The sequence below is a fragment of the Chelon labrosus genome (assembly GCF_963514085.1).
Source record: "Chelon labrosus genome assembly, chromosome: 6".
NCBI classification, from domain to species: domain Eukaryota; kingdom Metazoa; phylum Chordata; class Actinopteri; order Mugiliformes; family Mugilidae; genus Chelon; species Chelon labrosus.
Window position 1 is genome coordinate 5,117,600 of NC_140342.1, and position 22,098 is coordinate 5,139,697.

Here is a 22,098-nt window from a genome sequence, read left to right on the forward strand (position 1 = left end):
TGCTTTAACTTCATAGTCACTATTCCATTTTCCTTTCAATATGCTGGAATTCCCATCCAAAGCGACAAGAAAAAAAATATGTGTCACAGTCTTACTACTTCCAGACTGCCCTGTACAGCAGGCAACAAGTGAGGAAACGGAAAGCCACGGCGGTTTAATGCCAAATGATGAGTCATCTTAAATGCAGCTAAGTCTATCTCCTTTGTGTGTAGAGTGTTAAAAATAATACTGAGTACAATTTAAAAATAACAGGCTGTTCTGAAGTAAGACAGACTTTTTTCCTCTATTTAAATGTGTGAACAGCGTTTAGTAAAGTGAGTTCTGTGCTGAAATAGTTACATCATAATATTTGATATTTAAATAGTGTGAATAATTTAGACCATGTGATAAGTAGGAAAAACTATGTGAAGAGAAGAAATATGTCTGAGAATCCCTAATAAAAGAAAAAAACTGAAGAACTGACACTGACCGGAGACAGCCTGTGGCGTTGCGGAGGACCTGGGAGGAGTGTAGGTGCAGCTTTCTGTCCTCTTGTGTATGCGGGGACGTGTCCCAGCCCGAGTGCGGGATGATCACAGCATTGGTCAGCACAGCCAGGGCATCCTGGATGATGGGCATCTTCAGGGCGTCACACGATGACAGGTTCCACAAAACACCTGGAGACGACAGCAGGGAGATGGGAGGTGAAGAAAAAAACAATGCAGGAAAAAAGGAAACAAAAAACAGAGGAGGTAGACGGGAAGATATGCAGACACAGACTAGAAACCACTGAAATATTTAGTATGTTTCGTGAACAGCTTGACCCAGCAAACACAGCAACACACCGAGCTACTGCCTTACAGCAGCCTGAAAAGACAGAATCCTTTCACAAGTATATTTCAACATGTAACAGTATGAAACTGAACACTGTTATAGTTTTGTGAGGCACTTAAAGACAACTTTACTAAAGTTATTAATTAAACCTAAGATTGTATTTCCAAGTGGGCAAAGCAGACAAACACTTGGTGCCCCCCATAGGCCCAATGCTCATTATGTTCACATAATGAGGTCTGTGGTGAGGTATGGGACAAAAACACAGAAAAAAGCGTAATGATTTGAGATTTGGTGAAAAGTAAAGTAATTTTTATGCCAAAAATAAAACAATAAAAACAATAAAACAACCCCCTGTACGCCACCTGTCTAGCATCAAACAGCTAGCCAACAAAGTCAGCCACAAGACAGTGGAACATCTGGCAGCTAAACCAGGAAAAGACCAACAAGTCAATACTGGACTGATAAATGGATCATATTGGGTTGGAATTACCAACGAAGGAAACAGTTCCTGTGTGTGGGCTGGATGTGCAAATAGGAAGCTGTTTTTATTTTAATTACATTGAGTTTAAAGGAAGTGCCCAAAATTCAATTCAATTTTTTCAATTTTATTTATATAGCGTCAATAACAATACAAATCGTCTCAAGACGCTTTACAAAACACGGCCTGAAACCCTCAGAGCAAGCCTGAAGGCGACGGTGGCTAGGAAAAACTCCCTTTTAACAGGAAGAAACCTTGAGCAGAGCCCAGCTCATATGGAGGGACCCATCTGCCTAAGGCCAGCCGGGTACAGGCAGAAGAAAGAGAGAGAAGAGAGCAGCAAGATAAACATACATCTGTCATAGATACACATACAGTATCTGACTAAAGCGTACATGTGGAATCTTATGATACAAACTCATGATGTTACATGACAGTTTGAAAATGTAAGAGGAATCATAGGCAGGTTGGAGAACTGCAAAAGGAATGAAGTATGTGAAAAAGGTTAATAAATGGGCACACTCAGTCCTTAAGGATCTGATTTTGTACATGGTTATGGAAGACTGGGAGTTAGATGTCTTTTCTTCCGCCATATTGGCTTGAAATACTGCCAGGGTAAAAAAAAAAATCTGTTGAATTAATGTTCTGATTTATTTACATTTTAAATCCTGCTGTGCTTTTGAAGGCATGAGACATTCTCAGACTGTTTTCTTTCCCTTTTACCTGAAAAGTAGGGTCTTAAAGATTTGATATCTGTCAGACATTTTGGGCGTACAGTGGTGTAGTTAGCACTGACCAATGACCAACAGGACACCATACTGACTGTGTCCTTCCAGCAGCAATCTCTTCAAGTTAAACTGATCCACTCTGTCCTGGCTGCAGTGGTTCTGTTTACTATACAATGTAGAGCGTATGCTGCAGAGTTGCTGCTCTGGCTTGCTCAGCTCCAGAGGTGCATACAGGATACCCTCTCTATCCTGACAAATTCACAGTGAACCCAGTGATCAGTTTTGAAAGCGTACCCTCAAGAGTCTTCCTGGGTACTACAATTAAGGCACAATATGCCTCAGATTCAACTGATGACCTTGACAAGCTAATAGTGATGAACTTTGGGCAGAAGAGCGGACCATCAACTATTTGTGGACCTGGCCTGGATGCAGGGAGGTGGATCCCGACCAGCAGGCCCTGCTACATAACATTCACACTCATCAGTGGAGCTCGGCCTTTGGGTACCAAGCGTGGCAGCAATCTCATTTTGTTAATTTGGCCCCTCTGGGGATATCCGCATGCAGGTGAAAATTTGAGAAGGCACAGACTGTTCACACCGTGTGCACATGCCGGGAGATTAAACTGGACTCTCATTTCGTGCCTGGTATGTCAAGATGATTGTATTCCACTGTGTTCAATGCCCTCTTTCCTCTTGTTTTTAAGCAGGATAGCTCAGAGTGTTCTCTCTTCACGTTGTCCAGCTCTTCTTCTAGCTGCTAGAAGGTTACCATCATGTTTTCTAGTGTGTACAACCACCCTCATCCTCACCTTGTTCGTGTCCTCTTTCGGGCTCTGAACGTCTGCACAGTTTTAAATAATATGGCTAAAAGTAAAGCTGCAGACTGTTGATTCTCAGCAGGATGAACAGTGCAGGAAGCCCTCTCACACGTGAAGTTGTTAAAACTATAATTTTATGGAAGTTTCAAAAGCAGCTGTGTCACAGACAGAACACCTCCCACTGTGGTGGTAGTGGATTTATTCTGGCCTTCACTGCATGTGTGGTCCATCAACTAGAAACAAGCATCTTTAATCACTCAGAAGTGATGCATGCTTCAATGTTTTTCTATTTTCTCAGAACATAACCTTTAATGTACTGCTTCAGGTTATCACTGTGCTGCTATAATTAACAGAGAACATTAAAACAAAATAGTACCGAAGGCAGTAAAACACTCATACACAATTCCACTGTAGCCCTCTTCTGTTCTTAATCCTCACCTGAATTCAGTATACAAAAGAAACAAGTTTTCTCTTGCCAACCAATTACTGTCCACTCTTTTTGCCAGTTGCAACACACGAACACACTGAGAAAAGCTCTTCCTCTCTCCAGACAAACTCTCTCCGCACACACGCACAGACATTTGGACCTACAGTTTGAACCTTTCAAGAAAAGGACAAAGGAGGTGAGGGGCAAGCCACTACATTTAGCCCTAATACACCTTGACGTCCTTGGTGTTTTTTACACATACATTAGAACACGCTCATACACACAAACTGCGATAACCTTGAAGAGCCGCACAACACATCGTAATTCTTGATGACCTTCGTCTTGCAAAGTGTCTGTGTCCTAATCTATGTACTCGTATAATTATATGTTTGTGCATTTGAAAGTGTCCACCCCTAGTCATATCTGCACTTATCGGCCCCTCTCCTTTATGCTAGTAATTATAGCGTAGTAGTGGTAAAACACCCTATCCTTAGATCTGAGTGTGTATGTGTGCGTCTCTTCAGCGCAGCGTTGTTCACCCTCGGCTGAACAGCGACTGTGTAATTACAGCTTCTGTTATCTGTCTTTGTGGGTTTGCATAAGTGTACTCTTGTGTGTGCCAATGAGTGCGTGTGCATCTAAGCAGCCTCGAACGAATCAGTCTTAACCCCATCGGCCTTTTGGTGTGTTTAAGGCGGGCAGTGTCTGTGGTCAGAAGGAGTGTTTAAATGACTAGTTTGTGGACTCATGACAGTAATTAGCTGGGACTGTCACATAGGTGAAAGTGTCTTCATGCTGTTTCATCTTATTGCCTGCTCAACGGGGCAAAGAAGGCGTGCTGTTTCTTCTTTTTTTTAACAACCTTGCCATTTACTGCGAAACGTAATTATTCCTGCTGACCTTGACATCAGTGAGTCGGTGAATGTCTGTGTGTTTTCTTTGTGAAAAGAGATTTCTTATACTGTTATTATCACAATATCATAAAAAAATACTAGCTGCGTTCGTCGAGATGTCACATTCACGTGAACGCCCCACAAGTCAAAAACGTGTGGGTCCTAAAAGTTTGGTACTTTATGGGGCTGTTGACGTCATATACTTGACGTGACTAAACATAACCCAACCTTGTCAAATATTAGAGTTTTGTCACATCTAAGCTCCATTTTCCATCTCTCACAAGAGCCTAATACTACACTTTTAAACTCAATTGAATTCAGTTTTATTTATATAACATCAATAGCAACAGAAGCTGTCTCAAGTTGCCTGAAACCCCCAGAGCAAGCACGATGGTGACGGTGGCAAGGAAAAAAAACCTTGAGCAGAATATGGAGGCTCATATGGAGGGACCCATTTACTTGAGACCAGCCAGGTAGAGACAGACAAAGAGAGAGGAGAGAGGATAGGAGGAATGGGATAAACATACATCTGTCATAGATACATACATCTGACTAAAGTGTACATGTAGAACTGTAGCTGTTAGTGACAGCAGTTGCTCTAGTATACAGTAGGTGAGTTAGCTACCATAACTGCAGACTAGCCAGGTTGATGATACCAGGACCACAGATGGGTAGTATGCAGCTCCACAGATTGAGCATATGTTTGAAAACCTCAATCTGGGATGGGAGTTGCTGCAACATGAAAAAAACCCCAACAAAAACCACGACTCCTTTGCTCCTTATTGTCATGCAAAGAGCTATAAAGGCGATGAACATCCATGTTCTTGTAGTAGCATCCATGTTCTTTCTGCACTCTGCCATAAAAGCCAATGAAAACACCTGTTTCGGGTAATGAGACCATCGTAGAAGCATGTCTGTGAACTATAGTGTTAGCATTCTTTAAAAGAACAACCATGGCGTGTTGGCTGCATCACAAACAGATAAACAACGTCTGGGTTCGAACTACTCTGCAGCTCCTAAAATGTCCTATTTGTTTTGAGAACACCCAACAGTCAGTGCAAACGCTTGCACCTTCACGAGGACGCGACTTCCAAGCTCCTGTGTGCCACTGCTGCACTAAACGGCTTTAACAAATGAACATTTTAATAACCCACAACGTGCCTGAATCGTTGCTAATATTTTTAAGTTAAGTGCTGGATACAACCCATGTCAGTGAAAAATTGGATTGGTCGTGAACAGGAGCCACTTATTGTGACAAAATTAATGGATTGCTAAAATCGGAATACATTCCCTGGATAATACAATTAATGGCCCGTGGCTTAATTATTGGAGCATGGCATGCAAGTCTCTTGTTATATCAAAAAATTAGCTTGCATGCTTATGTTTTTAATTAGTTGACCATGCACTGAAACAGCCAAATGTCATGGAAAATGCTACTTGCAATCATAGAATAGATTATTCATTATCCCCCGTAACTAAGTCTAATTTTTATATTTGTCGTTTTTCATGCATATCGTAGTGCTCCCCAGAGTTAAGCTGATTTAAGCAAGGTGCTGTATATTGTATGTATGTTATGTTACCAAGCACAGTTCTCATAAAAAGAATCTGTGAAATCTCACACTGAATCAGTGCAACCACTGGTTTGGTAAGAATAACCATTTCCAGCATTGTGCATGTCAGTATGTAATGCATGATGTCATGCTGCAGCTGCACGAGAAATTATTTCTTACTATCTTGGGTGAAGTCAGCTGTTCGCCAGCGTCACCACATGCTGTGCAGAAGATGACATCATCTCTCCGAGGTGAAAGGCAGTGGGATTTTATCTTTGATCCGAAACACACGCGCACTCACAAAGTGAGCAAAACTGTCTCACGCAGGCATTAATTACAACTAAATGTCCACTGACTCACAAGAGTGCTTCGCTAACACACATGGACACATGCATCCGAGATCTGAGTGGTGCACACACGTGCAAAGAGCCATGAGTGTGTGACACATGAAGGAGGTTAATTGCCTCAGCCTTACATCATGAGGAGCAGCAGGAGGTTATGAATGCAGTGGTATATAGAGGGAAGGGAAATGAATATGTTGGCTATCTCCCTTTATCTCTGAAGCCATTTCCCATTTCTCATTTGCAGCATACTTTCATCCCCTCGTCGTCTCTCTCTCTTCTGCAACATTGCTGCGTGTCTCTTTGTTCGAATCTAGGCCTCGTTCCTCTGTCTTGATTTTGTTTCCTATGTTGATTCTCACTTGTCCAGATGGGTTTTGAGTGTCCTTGTGTGACCCAATGAATTTGTGACATTTAGAGAGAAAGTATTGAGTGTGTGTGTTTTCTCCCAATTGGAACATGTACAGGTTTGGGGTTAAGTAATGAATGTAGTCACCTAAAGGTACTGACGCCTCTGAAACAACAGATATGAGTTAAGCCAACCAATTTGTTATCCATCATTTTGCACCTTACAGTTACTCACTAGTGGACATCCCATGCTCTTGTTGCCTAAGCAACCTTCTGTTTGCTAGTCACCTCTCTATTTTAAAAAAAGATAATCAAAAAAATACAGTCATAATTGGCATGCTGCAAGCCCACTATCAGCACGGTGAAGTTAGTAGAACTAAAGTATATGATGCCAGTCAACCCTATCAATGTTGCCTCAATTACATTGCCTGAAAGTTGAGATTATTTCAGCTTGGTACCCACCCACATATTTGCAAAAGTTGTTGTTTTTGCATGTCATCAATACAACTTTTTGTACTGACCACCACATTGCTACAAGTCTCTTCTTTAGTGTATACCCCTTAACGTTGGAATTATGGTTCTTTAAATACCCCTCTACTGTATGTCAAGCAAGCTGGGTGGCTGGTGGAATTCTGTTAATACAGTAAATGTACTGCTGTGCTCACTGTTAGTACTTTAGTCAAATTTAAAGGTACTTTCATTTGGCCGAGTGTATCCTTCTGAATAGTTCTTTACACACAAAACACACTGTCTGGCCACCTTGATTTAACTAAGCCAATATGTACGAGCCTCCTATTGGATAATTACTGCGTGGACAATTATCTTTCAGCTGGCAACAAGTTGTTTAACCCCAACTGATGCAACAAGTAGCTTCTCATTTCTTAAACAACCATGTCTAAAGACACATCCTGCGGTCGTGGAAAAGATGTTAGTCTGTTTGAGAAGGGTCAAATCATTGGCATGCATCAAGGAAGAAAACATCTAAGGAGATTGAAGAAACTACTAAAATTAGGTTAAGAACTGTCCAACGCATTATTAAAAACTGGAAGGATAGTGGGGAATCATCGTCTTCAAGAAAGAAATGTGGTCAGAAAAAAATCCTGACTGATCGGTGATCACTTAAACGGTTAGTGAAATCAAATCGAAGAAAAACAACATTAGAACGCAGGGCTATGTTTCATAGTGAAAGTAAGAGCTTTTCCACACGTACAATGAGAAGGGAACTCAAGGGGTTGAGACTGAACAGCTGTGTAGCCTTAAGAAAACCACTAATCAGTGAGGCTAACTGGAAAAAAGGCTTCAGTTTAATAGGGAGCATAAGATTGGACTCTGGAGCAATGGAAGAATGTCATCTGATGAGTCCAGATTTACCCTGTTCCAGAAGAGAGACAATGCTGTTCAGGATTCATGGGGCTCAAATTGTGAAAGAGTGGTTCAGGGAGCATGAGACATCATTTTCACACATGCATTGTCCACCACAGAGTCCAGACCTTAACCCCATCTTTGGGATGTACTGGAGAAGGCTTTGTGCAGTGGTCAAACTCTCCCATCATCAATACAAGATCTTGGTGAAAAATGAATGCAACACTGGATGGAAATAAATCTGGTGACATTGCAGAAGCTTATTGAAACAATGCCACAGAGAATGAGTGCTGTAATCAAAGATAAAGGCAGTCCAACAAAATGTGTGAGTGTGTGACTTTTTTTTTTATGGTAATACAGTCGCACCGTGCACGTGATCTAGGAGAATCCAAGTAAGTTAAGAAACTCCGTTATGAATCATCAGAGGAGGACGTTTTGTTTATTTAAGATCAGATCAGGACTTGGTTGATATTAAATACTAAATGATCGGAGGGCAAAAAAAAACTTTGATTGCGACATCCCTAATAATTAGTAGAATTTGCTGAACCATCTGCCCAGATACCAGTATAGACTATTATATATGCTGCCTCAACTTCTAGACAAAAAAAACCCTCAACATTTTAAATCCACGACAATAGAAAACAAGACAAAGATGGCTGTTGTTGGGTCTCAGAACAAACCCTCTGTGTAGCAGCCTCTTCAGGATTATGTCGACAGTCGGCCTGCAATTACTGCATGTCACAACAAGCAATCAGTGGTACAAGCGCCTTCAGGGGTGGCTTGTTCTCAAACAATTTATGTAGCATCTCCAAAGAACCCACACTGGTGGTTTGACCTTAAAAACAACAGGGGGTCTTTCTTGGAAGAGAGACCACCCTCCTACGGAAGACACTGTGTACAACACTTCCCTTCTGAGTGTGTCTGTCCTTTGAACGACTCAGTGGGCTCATCACTTCTCAGTATTTCTAATTGCTGTCATTTTGCGGCTGAAACAAAATGTAGACTACAGCCGAGGAAGCTCTCAAGATCACTGATGACACGCTGAGCCAGCAGCTGCAAGTGGCCCGGCTCATTTTTATCCCTTATATAGGACAGATAGGATTTTTTATAAGGGGTGAGCAGCTACATTAAGCTGCATTACACTGCATGTCCATCATGTCTTAGAGACCGCAATCAGCCTATATAATCAATCTGATGATGTTTACTGAATAAATACAGGTTATTAAGTATTTGTTATGTGTATATGCTGCAGGGAAATCGACTACATTAATCACATCCTAGTATAGTATATTCACAGTGTGTCTTCATAGTTCGAGTTAACATAATTCTTTGATATATCTGGTTGTATATTATTATTAGTGTAATAACTCAGTGTATCTGCTTTTTACAATAAAAGTGATGAGATGTCCACCAGATATGTCAGTCACATGCAGAAGCACTGTGCACTACAACCACTCCCACTGCCACATAAATACAATGGCTCTATACTCCAATGGCCCAGCACCGACACATTCGCCATACTCAGATTAGAGGCCTAGCTGTCAACTTTACTCCTTGTGTCCATAATGAGGGTAGCACTGATTACCATTTAATCACTTGGTCCACAGGCCTATGGCTGTGTGTTAATGAGCCTCAGCCAAAGAGCAATCATATTTAAGCTTGGCCCTTTAATGATTTTGTCACTAAAGACTGGAAACATTGTAGCTCAGTGGTATATGAAGATTCTGTTAAGGTCAACCAGAGTTCATTAGGAGAAAAAGAAGAAGAGAAAATTTAGAAAAGCTATGTGTACGATTTTGTACTGTCATTAGTGAACATAGGCAGGCTTACATTTGACACCACTGGCAGTGCAGCATAGGTAAAAGAGCTTGCATCTCATGTTCATGTTGTCACAGTTTGTGTTCTGGTTTCGCCTGATATTTTTTTATAATTTATTTTTTTTTTTATTTACAACTTTTAATTTTTATTTTGCTCCGCCTTTTTAATCTCAGCATGCTTCACTCTCCGTCTCCTGAGGACAATTCCCATCACAGTTTCAATCTAACAACTTCACATGTGCTCCTGAAGAGCTGACACCAATGTGAGCAGTCCGGACCTGTTGCTTACAGAGATGTGTGCTGCTGTGACTGAATGAAAAAGTTGCATCGCAATGACAAGAGGAACCACATCTACTGTCAGCGTGCAGATTTTAAAAGGGAATGAGGAAGTTAAAGAAAGCACTGCACACACTGCAGGACAGATATCCTACTCTAAGAATTACTCTGTTGGCCTGATAACTCAAACGTGACTCATGTAGAAATAAAAGGATAACAGAGAAGACTAGAAGAGTAAAAGCCTGAACTTTACATTGTTTCCTCTAGACTGAAACAGTGAACAACCAGACCCACAAGCACAGAGCAAAAGTGTTTAAGCAGCAGCCTTTCCCATTTCCATTTTGTTGGTGGATAAAAATGATCAACATAAATTTATGTAAAGCTTCTCTGGAAAGTTATTATATAACCATCACTAGCACAGATCTTAGGACATTCCATAAAAATTGATAATGCAGAATTGTTCAATATGAACGGAGGAGACAGGTCTGACATGCTTCTCTGTAGAGATCACGTGGCAACTACAACAGTTTGAGGCTGAAGCCATTATGGGAGTACCATTGAGTGCACATTAATGTTACCAGTGGCCACTAGATGCTTACTCCAAAAAAAGCCCTGGCTGCAACTGACCCCATTCAGAAAGTATCCACCTCTTTCTAGAAAGACTAAGTACTGAGTCATTATGGTGGAAAAATACTGAATCAAAGCCTTGCTAAAGCCAATGCTTTATAGTCAGCCTGATAGCACAACATAGCTAAATAAAGCTCATGTGTAGACCAGGTGGCATTTCCAGTCAGTTACCACTGGCCTCGGCCTAATTATACTGTTTTATATGGTAACTATGTGATTTTTAATTTGCTGTTTGGTTGCTGAGTCAAGTACTGTATGTCAGATTGTGCCATGAATGTTTGGTGATTGCAAAACACTACAATTTAGATTTAGAAAAAAGTGCACCAAGGCGGGAGGTCATCACACACTCCATCACATTGGTTGGCATGATGTATTCTGATTGATTTGTTGATGTGAATACCTGGAATTTTTGTTTAGCATGATAAATTTTAGTTCAAGTGAGTTGTTATTGTTTTGTTGAGCACCTGGAGGTGATACAGGCTAGTGGCAAACAGGCAAATTGTACACACATGTTGCATGTAATCTGAAGAGGCAGCGTTAACATTTGCTGTTTTCAATCAGTTCTGAACGAGGTAAGAGAGAAAAGAGTAATTATTTAACCAGAGTGCAGAGAGACTGAAGAGCAGAGCGAGGGCAACAGCCTTGCTTGCTTTATGCCATCAAGCAAGCTGTACACGTGAAAGAGAATGGGTGTGTATGTGTGTGTTGGGGTGTGTGTGTGTGTGTGTGTGTGTGTACCAGTCCTCTGTGCGTGTTTGTGTGTGTAGCTGAGTCTGTAGCTAGCGAGGCAGGCAGCTTGACTTCCCACTGTGATCCTGATTCAAAATGCTCACCAGGGAGAGAAGAAGAGCCAGAGAGGGCAGGCGATACAGAGAAAGAGTGGAAAAGGGAAGACAGGGTAAGGCAAAGAGGACAGAGAAGAGAGACAGAAGAAGAAGGAGAGACCAATTACGAAAAACCCAACCACAGTGGAATAAGAGAGTGAGTGAGGGAGCCTCACAAACAGACAGAGAGAGAGAGAGAGAGAGAGGGAGAGAGAGAGAGAGAGAGAGAGAGCCTGGTCTGTCTGCGTCCGGTCGGTCGTTCAGCTGATTAATTTGTGACAGGAGGGATTTCTGTGCTCCGTGCCTTGAATTGCTGCTCTAATTTATATGGTAATCTTCTTTAAGACTCCAGCAGCATACAAAAACCCTTTTATTTCCATCTCTGCTAAGCCTAAACCCTTTTCTACACTCACAACGCACATATGCATCCACGGAAATGCACACATGGGTTCTGCTCCGCACCGAATGCGGCTGCATGCGGTAGCTGTGTGAGGACACTTCTCTGTTTCACTTCCCTGATAAGATTCCCCCGTTAGTATTCATGACTGTTCCCCATTAGCACGAATAGCGTTTAAAATGTTTGTCCCCGACCGCAACCTCACGTCAGCCTGATGTGTGAAGTAGTGCTGGAGGTAATTTGCAGAGTGGATAAAGGCTCAAGGGCAGCTTGTGTGGGATGCAGAGTCAGTTTGCTTAAGGGCCGTTTGCAGAAAGGGAAAGTAAGTTTGGGAATGACAGCTAGGCCAAACACACGCGTGGCAAGGATGGAAGAGACTGAAGGTTTCCGACTCCTCAAAGGTCAGACCAATGCACTAACTGCTGTGTAAAACTCATTGTTCAATAAATATGGGTTACAATTAATTAAACAACGGCCTTTGACTGGACCAGATTCTGGCATAGACGTCAATATTTCTTTGACGGATACGCCAAGAACACGCTTCTCCTTAGTTTCCTTGGTTGCAAGGGTGACAGGTTTGCCCATGTGATTGGTTGCCTGAACTGGAGCAGGCAAACAACATTAACGCCTTCTTGAAAACTTAAGAAATATTGAAACTGGAACTGAGGTTCCGAGGTCTGGTTGCTGAAACACTACGCTATGCTTGTTGGGAACAATTGAGAAAATCCGATATGGATACTTCTCTTTGGAAAACCGAATAAAAACTGTGATTTCACTGCTTTGTCCTCAAACAGACCAGACAATAAACCACATCAAAATCACTATATTTGTCAAATGTTTGCCACTATCAAATGGGGGGAGTAAAACACTGCAAAACATGCATTCTGTGAAAAGGACTAGATTATAATGGTTGATCCACTTTCTTGTATCTTCACAAATTGAGCAAATTGGTCTGGAATTCAGAAATAAATATCACAAGTTCACAGCTTCTCTAGTAAGCAGAAATAACCCGACAAGCATTCTGATCTTTACAAACCCACAGCAGAGATGTCTTCATGAGTGTGGGTGCCCGGGTAAGAGAAATCCATTTTTTCTCATTTGGCTGCTGGATTGGAATTGCTCACCCACCACCACTCCCGGGGGGTTCTGGCAGTAGATCAGTTTGAAATTGAGCGGCATTCTTCTTTTAGATTAGTAATCTCTACATTCCCCTCCAGAGGTGAGTCCTTTTACCATGGGGGTCCGTGTCAATGCCAATCAGAAAGGAAATTGCCAGGATATATACAGTAAAAGCTGCGAAAAACACAGGCAGAGGCATCGCTGCTAATCCCTTGATCTATCCGAGTTTACAACCCATACCTTACTGTGGCTTACAACCTCCAATTAATCAGCCCTGGATACATTTTTTATTACGCGGAAGATAGATGTGTTTACTGACAGAGAATACAAACATGCTGCAGATAGAAGCAGTGTAGCCTTTTGAACGGAGGCTCAGTGTGACAAGTCAACAGCACTTGATGAGTGCTGGGAAGCAGGCAGGTGGTAAACAATTCTCTCCTCCGTGTGTCTTTGTGTGTGAATGTCTGTATCTGTGTACAAGTGCAAACAGGTATGAACACAGTACAGTGTTTTTATTGGGTTGTTCCGAACTCTGTCGATCTACGTGTACTGATCATTAAAGGGAAAACGTATGTGTGTGTGTTTAAGTGCATTTAAACATTAGAGGAATGCATTTGTGCATTATTATATTTGTATATGGTAATATGTGTACCAAGGTTTCTCTTCAGTTTCAGATATTAAAATGCAGATAAACACAAAATAGTATTTGTTCCAGTTCTGACATGTTACTCTTTCATATCCCTTATGAACTCACTGCAGTTTAAATCTCTAACTACATTAATGTTTTAAACATGATTAGTACCAGGTTATCTGTACTTTCCGGGAAGCTTCCCAGAAAAGTTTTAAGACATGAACTTCAACATCTGGTGTAGATATATCAAATTTTTTATGTATTCTAGGACTTTATTGACTTAAAAGGAGCCAAATGAACTCTAAAATACTGAAATCTGCAAAAAGCTTTTATTTATAGAAGGTTAAATTTCCTAAATCCCCCAAATTTGAATAAATATTTCTAATTTAGGTAGTACCGGACACTTGATGTCCTACTCATTGAATACAGATCAGCACTAAACCACCAACAGTTATCATTTATAGAGTTTGCACCCTGTTCACTTTGATACTAAAATGTATTTCATGACGCAGCTGGGCAGCTACTGCTGATCCAGTTCTGTTACCAGATTGCCACGGCCTATTTTCACCCCTACTGTGCAACATCCAAATATCTGCAGGCGTGTTACCTGTGAGCAGCTCCCGGATCTCCACGTCTGTGGTCTTCCGGAGCAGCCGCACCAGAGCAGGTATGCCTCCGCAGTTCTTCAGGGCGATCTTGTTATCGTCGTTGGCTTTGCCGTACACCAGGTTCCTCAGGGCTCCACAGGCGCTGCGGTGCACATCGGTCATCCGGTGGTCCAACAAGTCCACCAGCAGCTGGATTCCACCCTGCCGCCGAATCTGGGGACAAAGGAGCGAGGAAGGAATAAGAGGGACATCAGAGGGACATTTACAAATAACACAAGTGTCTCTGTAGCAACTGAATACATTAAAGGCTGTTCACCTAAAAAACAATTATATACTTTCATGCAAATATAAATTTGCATTTACTGAACAAGCGACGACTCTTACACCAGCCCACCCCACCTATGTGGGTCTGCAGCCCTCCCTAATTTATTCCGTCTAGACATAGAGAAAATGTAGGGCAGACTGGCTCTCCATGAAAACAAAAGACTCATTTCGGTGAACAAGATACAGCGACAAGCCAATTTTTGGCCCTCCAGATAAAACAGCAAGAATCCTCTTATTATTTGGATTATTAGCACTGTGGCTAAAAATCTCAAACTGGACACTGATTGTTCAGGAAATTAACCACTAGATGCAAAACCTGATGCAGCCCCCTTAAGCTAAAGGACTTGTAATAATTGTTTTGTCAAAAAAATCACTGTGTAATTATAATTAGATTTAATCAAAGAATCATATAACAACAACAGCTGCAGCTTTACCGCAAGTGACAAGTGGCAATGAATGTACAGGAATTCTCCAAAGCAAAAGCTGTTTCTAATTTGTCGTTTTTTTTATCCAGTTAGGTTGTTTAAAATTATGTTGTACAAATGGATTCATTTTTTCCAATAGCTTATTTTGGGCACTGCGAAAGCTGCAATGTTTCACACTCACCCAAATCTTTAGTTAATTATGTTTGTATGCAAATTTTTCTTAACGGACTAATAGTTTCAGTAGTAGGTTTAGAGACAGAGAGGCATGCAATAAAAACTGAATACACTAAGATGATTCAAATGATTCTAAACTGTGTAATCTATACTAACTTTATATTATAGATTATTTTAAAGTTGAAGTGTAGTAGCCTGGAAGACAGGCAGAAGTTCCAACGCCTACTTGTCTGGAGTAGCTCCACTGGGAATTCTTTATGGCCGGTGAAGATCAAATCATCAAAATCCAATTGTTTGGGCAGGCTTTAAGGGATGAGGGACTGAAGAGTAATGGATGGACTTTAGTAGTAATGGATTTTGGTTGTGATTGGTTGTAGGACCATCCAGTCGTAAGTTTTTTTCCCCCCTCTGTATCAGGTTAAAAAACATCCCATAATGAAATCCTAATGACATTTTACCAAATTTAAATTCTGACAAAACTCAAATTCTGATAAGAACTGAGTCTGGCTACACTGGGCTAGAAGTGTAGCGTATTTTCCTTAATTAAAACACAGAACATAGAACACAGCAGCTTTCTCAGTTTTGGTTTGTGTTGTGGCTCCACGTGGTAAGGGATAAAAGACAATTGCCTGAACAAGTCAGAAATCCGTGTGTGAGAGATGAGAGAGTGACTACACGAGCAACAGTGTGCGCCTGAACATAATCTAAAACACAGCTGCCGCACATTTCACAATTTACAAAACCTTGGATTGAAAATCAGACGGGTCAGTGCTTCTGACTTGTCGCAAGGATTATGTGCGAAACATTGGCAGTTCAGAAAGTATGATGGACGTGGCATTAATTCAACCCCAACGGATGGCGTCCAGACAGAAAATCGTTGCTGTTTTGGTCAGTTAAAATCTAAATTAATTTGGATCAGATGGGAGTGATCAGGACTACCACAGAGGCATGGTACTGCAAAACATTGAGACATGACAAATGGGGGGTATATGAGTGACCAATATGAGGCACTTACAGATGGCCCTATGAATGTAAGCATCGTATAGCCAACAGTTTAGTTGTGTTTTACATGAATAACAGGGTCCTTGGATTGTATCCATTGCTCATAGACAATGTGCCTCAGTCTATTATATCTATTATATCATCACTTCATCTCTCTCAAGGGTGAAAACCTATTTGTCCTGGCAACCCTGCTCTAAATGCTACCACACTTCGTCAGTCATCATTCCTATCTTTCTCGCTCACTCTATTTTCAATGCCTGTTGTCTGTTTGTGGAACTGTGTTTGCCCCCATTGTCTCCGTGGGTCTTAATAAAGAAGAATTGAGCTGAATTGAGTTGACATTGAGGAGACAGACGGAACACTTTTCTTAACAATGACGACTCCAAAGGACAGGAAGGAAGAGAGAGAGAGGGTACAGGAACAGGGCTATAAACCGAGCTGGGTTAAGTGTGCATAATGGGGAGTTAATGCCGTCCATTCGGAGCACGGTGGAGATCACACAGGTGAACACGCATAGGACGGAGTTTCCTCTGAATCAAGACGAATACCTCTTGGGTGTTAGACACATGCTCCGTAATCCCTTAGCATATTTCAGTGGTGACGTTCTTCTTCTTAACAAAAAAGTGGGGCATACCTAACCCGAATGGATCTGAGTCTAACAGACGTGATGCAATCAGAGACCAGAACAGAGAGTAAACACAAACCCTGGCAGAACTGTGTTGATTTGGTGTATTAACAAGTATCCTTAGTCAGAAAGCGTAGAAATACATTAAATGAAGAGGAAGAATAGTCAAACATAATTTATTTATGAGCTTCAAAGATTAATTAACTGACAGCCTTGTTTCCACTTAAAACATATGCTTTCCCCCGCGACGATTACGACATACTGATTCTTATGATCCAAGCTGATAGCGTTCAGGTCTGTTTGGATTCCTTGGGGGTTTTAAATACAGAGACCTTAGAGCCACTGCCGTAAAAAGTATTTGGATCTCTAGCATGCTTTAGTGTTAGTAATTCTACTTTTCAATGCTGGAAAGAACACAGACACTATCTTATTATTGGTGACCAGAGAGAGATTTTGCAGTCTAATATCTTCTACATTTGCCTGTTTCATGGTCATCAAAATTATTCGAAGGCGAGCACACGCACTCACCCACTCACTTTCTATTAAGCACCTTGTTCACCTGGAATTGTACTTGGCAGATAAATCAAATACTATCATCATACCGATCAGCACACTAGAGGAAACAGTGGGAACGCACTTCTGTGTGTTTTTTGATTAATCTTACTGTGGTGAAACTGACCAGCCTTCAGGGCCCAAGAATGCCTATGTATGAATGTGTGTGTGTGTGTGTATGCACTTGTACAGCTGTCTTTCTGAGGACCAGTTTGAGCTTTACCTCATTGGAGTGAGGACATTTGTGCAAAGCGAGGACATTTTGGCCGGTCCTCACTTCTTTACAAGGCTGTTTGAGGGTTAAGACTTTAGGGTGAAGGTTACAATTAGGTTATTGTTACGGTAAAGGGTTAAGGTTAAGTTTAGGCACTCAGTGGACATGGTTAGGGTAAGGGGCTAGGGAATGCATTATGTCAATGAATGTCCTCGCTAAGATAGCTGTTCAAATGTGTGTGTGTGTGTGTGTGTGTGTGTGCGTGTGTGTGTGTGTGTGTAACAACAGGGTGTAAAACGTTTCATTCCTCTAGGTCTGAGAGTCATCTCTCTTGGGAGGTTTCTCTTCGGAGATCAATACCTCAGATTTGATCTTGTTGTCTCCAAAGCAGAGGTGCTGGAGGTAGGCAGCAGCGTTGGACTGGACTGATGGGAACTGATGCTGCAACATCTGGATCACCTCTGGCAGCTCTGGATCCCTCCAGCCAAACTCCCTTCAAACACACACACACACACAGAAAAAGAACAGTATGTTTTGATGAGAACAGCCAGAGATATGTGTTTGTGTGTTTGTGTGTATGTGTGGCGGCTGAACCTGTTACTAGGCAGCTTGCCTCCCTGCTGTGGCCCTGGTTTAAAATGCTCACCAGAGTAAAAGAAAGAGACAGAGAGAGACAGGCAGAAATGGAGGTTGGAGATGAATGACAAAGAGCCGTAGCGAAAGACACATTTAATACACAGATTTATGTTGTGCTTGCACTAACTGCAACAACAATATTCATTCAAGGGATATTATACAACCCAAACATGTAAAAATAATCTCATTAGAATTCTGTACATTACTTGTTTGCCCTTAGGTGGATGCCATTTGAGATTTCTTGCCATATTATTTGATGCTACCACACAATGTTAGGCATGTGGCAGAAAAGAAATTATGTTATTTAAATGTCAAGCGTGAATTAATGGAATGTCTTGATCATGGCGCAGGATAAGTAATAAGTAATCTGCAAATCCAGCCTTGGCATATGAGCGGAAAATAAAACCTTTCACTCTATAAAGGAGTTTAAATATCTGTGTGTGTGCGTTTCTTTTTATGCAGCGAGTTCCTAACTGCGTGACATTTGAGGACGGGTATGTAGATTGTAGAGTTTTGTTGTGCAGATTTTTTTAAGGTTTTGGCAAGGCCTCCTTAGTTCCAATTCACAGAAACCTAAAACACGCACAATGATAGCCAGTCGCGTACTTTCAACTTTGTGGCATCAATTAGGGTTAGACCAAATCCCAAAGACAAAGTATGTTCCGTGAAGAAATGTCTTTTCCAGTTTAGTGTGGGCAAATGTCAATGCGCCTGCACAAATCCTTGTTTCAAACCATACTGGACACAATTGAGACAAACTGGAAGCCTGTCTGTGAGCCAGACCACACAACGTCAGCAATCGCCATCACTCATGTTCTTTTTTAAAATGTTGTGGATAGTGATCCCAGAATGACTACTGACATTTGACAAAAAAAAAGCGAGTCGCTGTCTTTTTTTTTTTTTTTTTGCATGAGATGCTCAACAGTTTTGTGGATATGACGATTCTCATCCTTTAACATTTAATGCCTACATATTCATGGCCTTGGGGTGTAACCATAGCAACCCTTCTTGAGTCAAGCGCTGTCACCCTGATGTGGCCATCCACACGCTCACAGAAAGTGTGTAGCAAACACATGACTGATACCAGAAGCTGTTTGTTGCGTGTTGACACAATAGCAGATCTCCATATAATATAACGCATGAATATAATGCATTGCGTAGCTGCCAAAAGTGCTGGGTAAATACATGTTTTATGTCATCTTCAATAACCTGGCCTAGTAGTGAGAAATACATGCAGTTAAAGATTTAGTGAGTGACAAATCACCAACAACCAAATCCCAAACAAATGTAGCTGTAGGAGGACCAGAACAACACAATTTCACCATTTATTTGAGGAATCTTAACAAAAGAAGCTTAAAGAAGCTTAAATAAGTAAATCAAAATTAACATTAACTCTGAAACACCTTTTTTCAACACTATAGAACATGAATTCTTGGACTTTTCCAGACCACTACGGCAGCTATTTTGGAGAAGAGAATTACAAATAGATCTTTATTCACTGTAACAGCTTCCTCCTGCTGTGATGATAAGTCCTTGTTCCTAATTGCCCCATCTGCTCTGGTTTTAGCGTGTAACCAGGGATCCACCAGTGCTCTTGCCTAAAGGCACGCTTTAGGCATGTAGGGCACACACATATACACACACAACCGCAATGAGCTCACTATGGGTATGTGCGTGTCTGTGTGTGAGAAAGCTTATCGTGAGAAAAAATGTGATGTGAGAGAATAAAGTCATGATGAGGGATCAGAGAGTGGGATGAAGGGTGGAGAATGAGGCGGGGCTTATCAATGTAGATTATCTGTTGCCAACGGCAACAAAAGCACATCGTTTCCTTGACAGCAATGGTTTCTAGGGACCCAATAAAACTGGCTCCTGATCTTAGTTTGGGGCACAGTTTCATTCCCACAGTGTGATTTTAAATTCCTGGATTGTGGAGGGAGGAGATGATACTTCCTGGTTACTAATTTGCCATATTTTTCTATTACTATGCTCTGCTGCTTTTGATACCTTCTCCATAAGCACTTTCTGCTTTTAAATCCACACTGGTGATTTGAGTGTTCCTGATAGTCCTGAGTAGTTTGGGCTGCATACAGAAGCCTTGTATGCCCTGCTGTTAAGCAGAACCAGTTTCTCTTTGATGTATCTTATTCTTGATGCAGCAACAGCCCAACGTCCCCGTGGAGATAATTTCTGTTCAGTCTAATCTAACGTAAACACATGCAAACACACACAAACACTTGCAGGTTCACACACACAAACACATCACAGAGAGCTGTAGGACAGCATGCAGCTCACAGCAGCGTCAACACGCACACACACACATCTGACGACTCTAATATAGTACTCACACACACACATATATGCACTCACTGACTTACATACACATCCAACCATCAAAGGCAATGTAGAAGAGCCAGGATTAGAAAGCTTTTGTCTCTAAGTTTCATAATGGGCCAATGGGATAAACCCAGTGTTTGGAAAATGGGGAAATTGGAAGGAGAATTATTTCAAAGGTTATTTTTCTTTCTCTCTCTTTGAATTGCTTGAATGGTCTCTATTCTAAATCTCTCTTGACTCTCCGTGTTTCTTTTCCCTCCTCCCTGCAGCCACATTCATCCACAAACACACAACCACGACGCTGCTGTTATGCACATACAGCAGCAAGTAGCATGCGTCTCAATAAAAAGGATTAAGGACGATATTAACCTTGCATAGGTCACCTTCTGGGTTAATTGGCCGATAAGACATCTCATGTTGTGGCTGAACGAGCTGCAGCGTGTGTGTGCGCTCGTGTCGTCTCTTGTTGCCTGTGTTCTTTTAAATGTTTTTTTGTAATTTTGATTAGAAAGTATGACCCCAGTGATAATATCTATGGAAAGAGATACTTATGTAATCTTAGAGGTTTAACTGATCAAGCGGTAAAAACACCAGTGCATTAAAGCTACTGTAGCTCACTGTGGAACATTTGTAGTAAAAAAAATAAATACTCCGCACTAGTCGACTAGTTGGTTTATCGACCTCACTGCTGTGCCATGACTCTTTAAACATCATGTTGAATAGTCACTGATCACGTGACAATAACAACATGGACGTCTCCAAGAAGACAGGTGAGGAGATCAGTGGTTTGTTGTGGCAAGCTAGCGGCTGTTCGTCGGGTGTGTGGAAATACTTCACTAATATGTAAGAGAGTCCTGAAATACAACAAAAGTACTACTGCAATGCACACTCATGTGAAAAAGCATCCGCTTACGCTAATGCTAGCAGAGGAACAGTTCATATCCTCTTGACAGCAGTCCTGAGGTAACACAGAGACGGAGGCTGTGTTTTTTTAAATAGTTATTATAAGCTGCCTTTTTACAGAACATTTCCAGTTAAACTTTTCTCATCTGCAACAACGTCTGTCATTTTCTTGGCTACCATGGTGAGTATTGGTAGCCAAGTCTTGCCCTAGATGAAAGATTTTACAGAACGGTTAGTGTTTTTGTGGTGGTGTCGTGCCGGATAAATAAGTTTTCAAACGGCAACCTGTGACACCCAAAAATATGTGTTGTTGCAATAAAGATGATGAATTAGGCGTGGGATACAATCGGAGCCCTCATTAAGTGACAATTTGGTAATCTATCATCATTAAAATCATGCCAAATTAAACAGCATCTTGTTTGTATTGTAGTGGTGACTGTACAGAGAGCGATCGATAGAGAACTCGATAGAAATTCTGGAGATTTTGTTTGTGAGGGACACATCAGATAATATATTCTCGGAAAGTGTCACACTGAATCTCAGTATATGTACACTGAGTCTGTGTCTGTTCCTTGCTCCGTGTCCATCTGGATGTGCATTAATAAGCATCGTCCACTCAACCCATATACTTTTAATATTTGTGAGAACAAGAACAATTCAACATCTAACAGGTGCATTTCACATGAGAGGTCTGACAACACTGATGACCTTCACACTGTTTCCCTTTGTTTTGAAAGGCTACGTCTACCAAAGTGGTGAAATGAGATTGAAAATGTGCCTTTCAGCCCTATTGCTCAACAATAAAGCTGCACACATACCTGCTCTTGATACCTGCAAATCAAGAGCCAAA

General features: G+C 41.3%; 1 protein-coding gene across 2 annotated transcripts in view; it reads right to left on the minus strand.

Annotated features, from left to right (window-relative positions):
- ctnnd2b (catenin (cadherin-associated protein), delta 2b) overlaps window positions 1-22,098 on the minus strand; it is a 125,253-nt gene that overhangs the window by 25,198 nt on the left and 77,957 nt on the right. For both annotated transcript variants that reach the window (XM_084545844.1, XM_084545843.1), the window contains exons 12-14: window positions 17,733-17,865; window positions 14,056-14,269; window positions 470-656 (exon numbers count right to left, since the gene is read on the minus strand). In XM_084545844.1, the coding sequence (XP_084401970.1) occupies window positions 470-656; window positions 14,056-14,269; window positions 17,733-17,865 (534 nt within the window). The remainder of the gene's footprint in view (window positions 1-469; window positions 657-14,055; window positions 14,270-17,732; window positions 17,866-22,098) is intronic.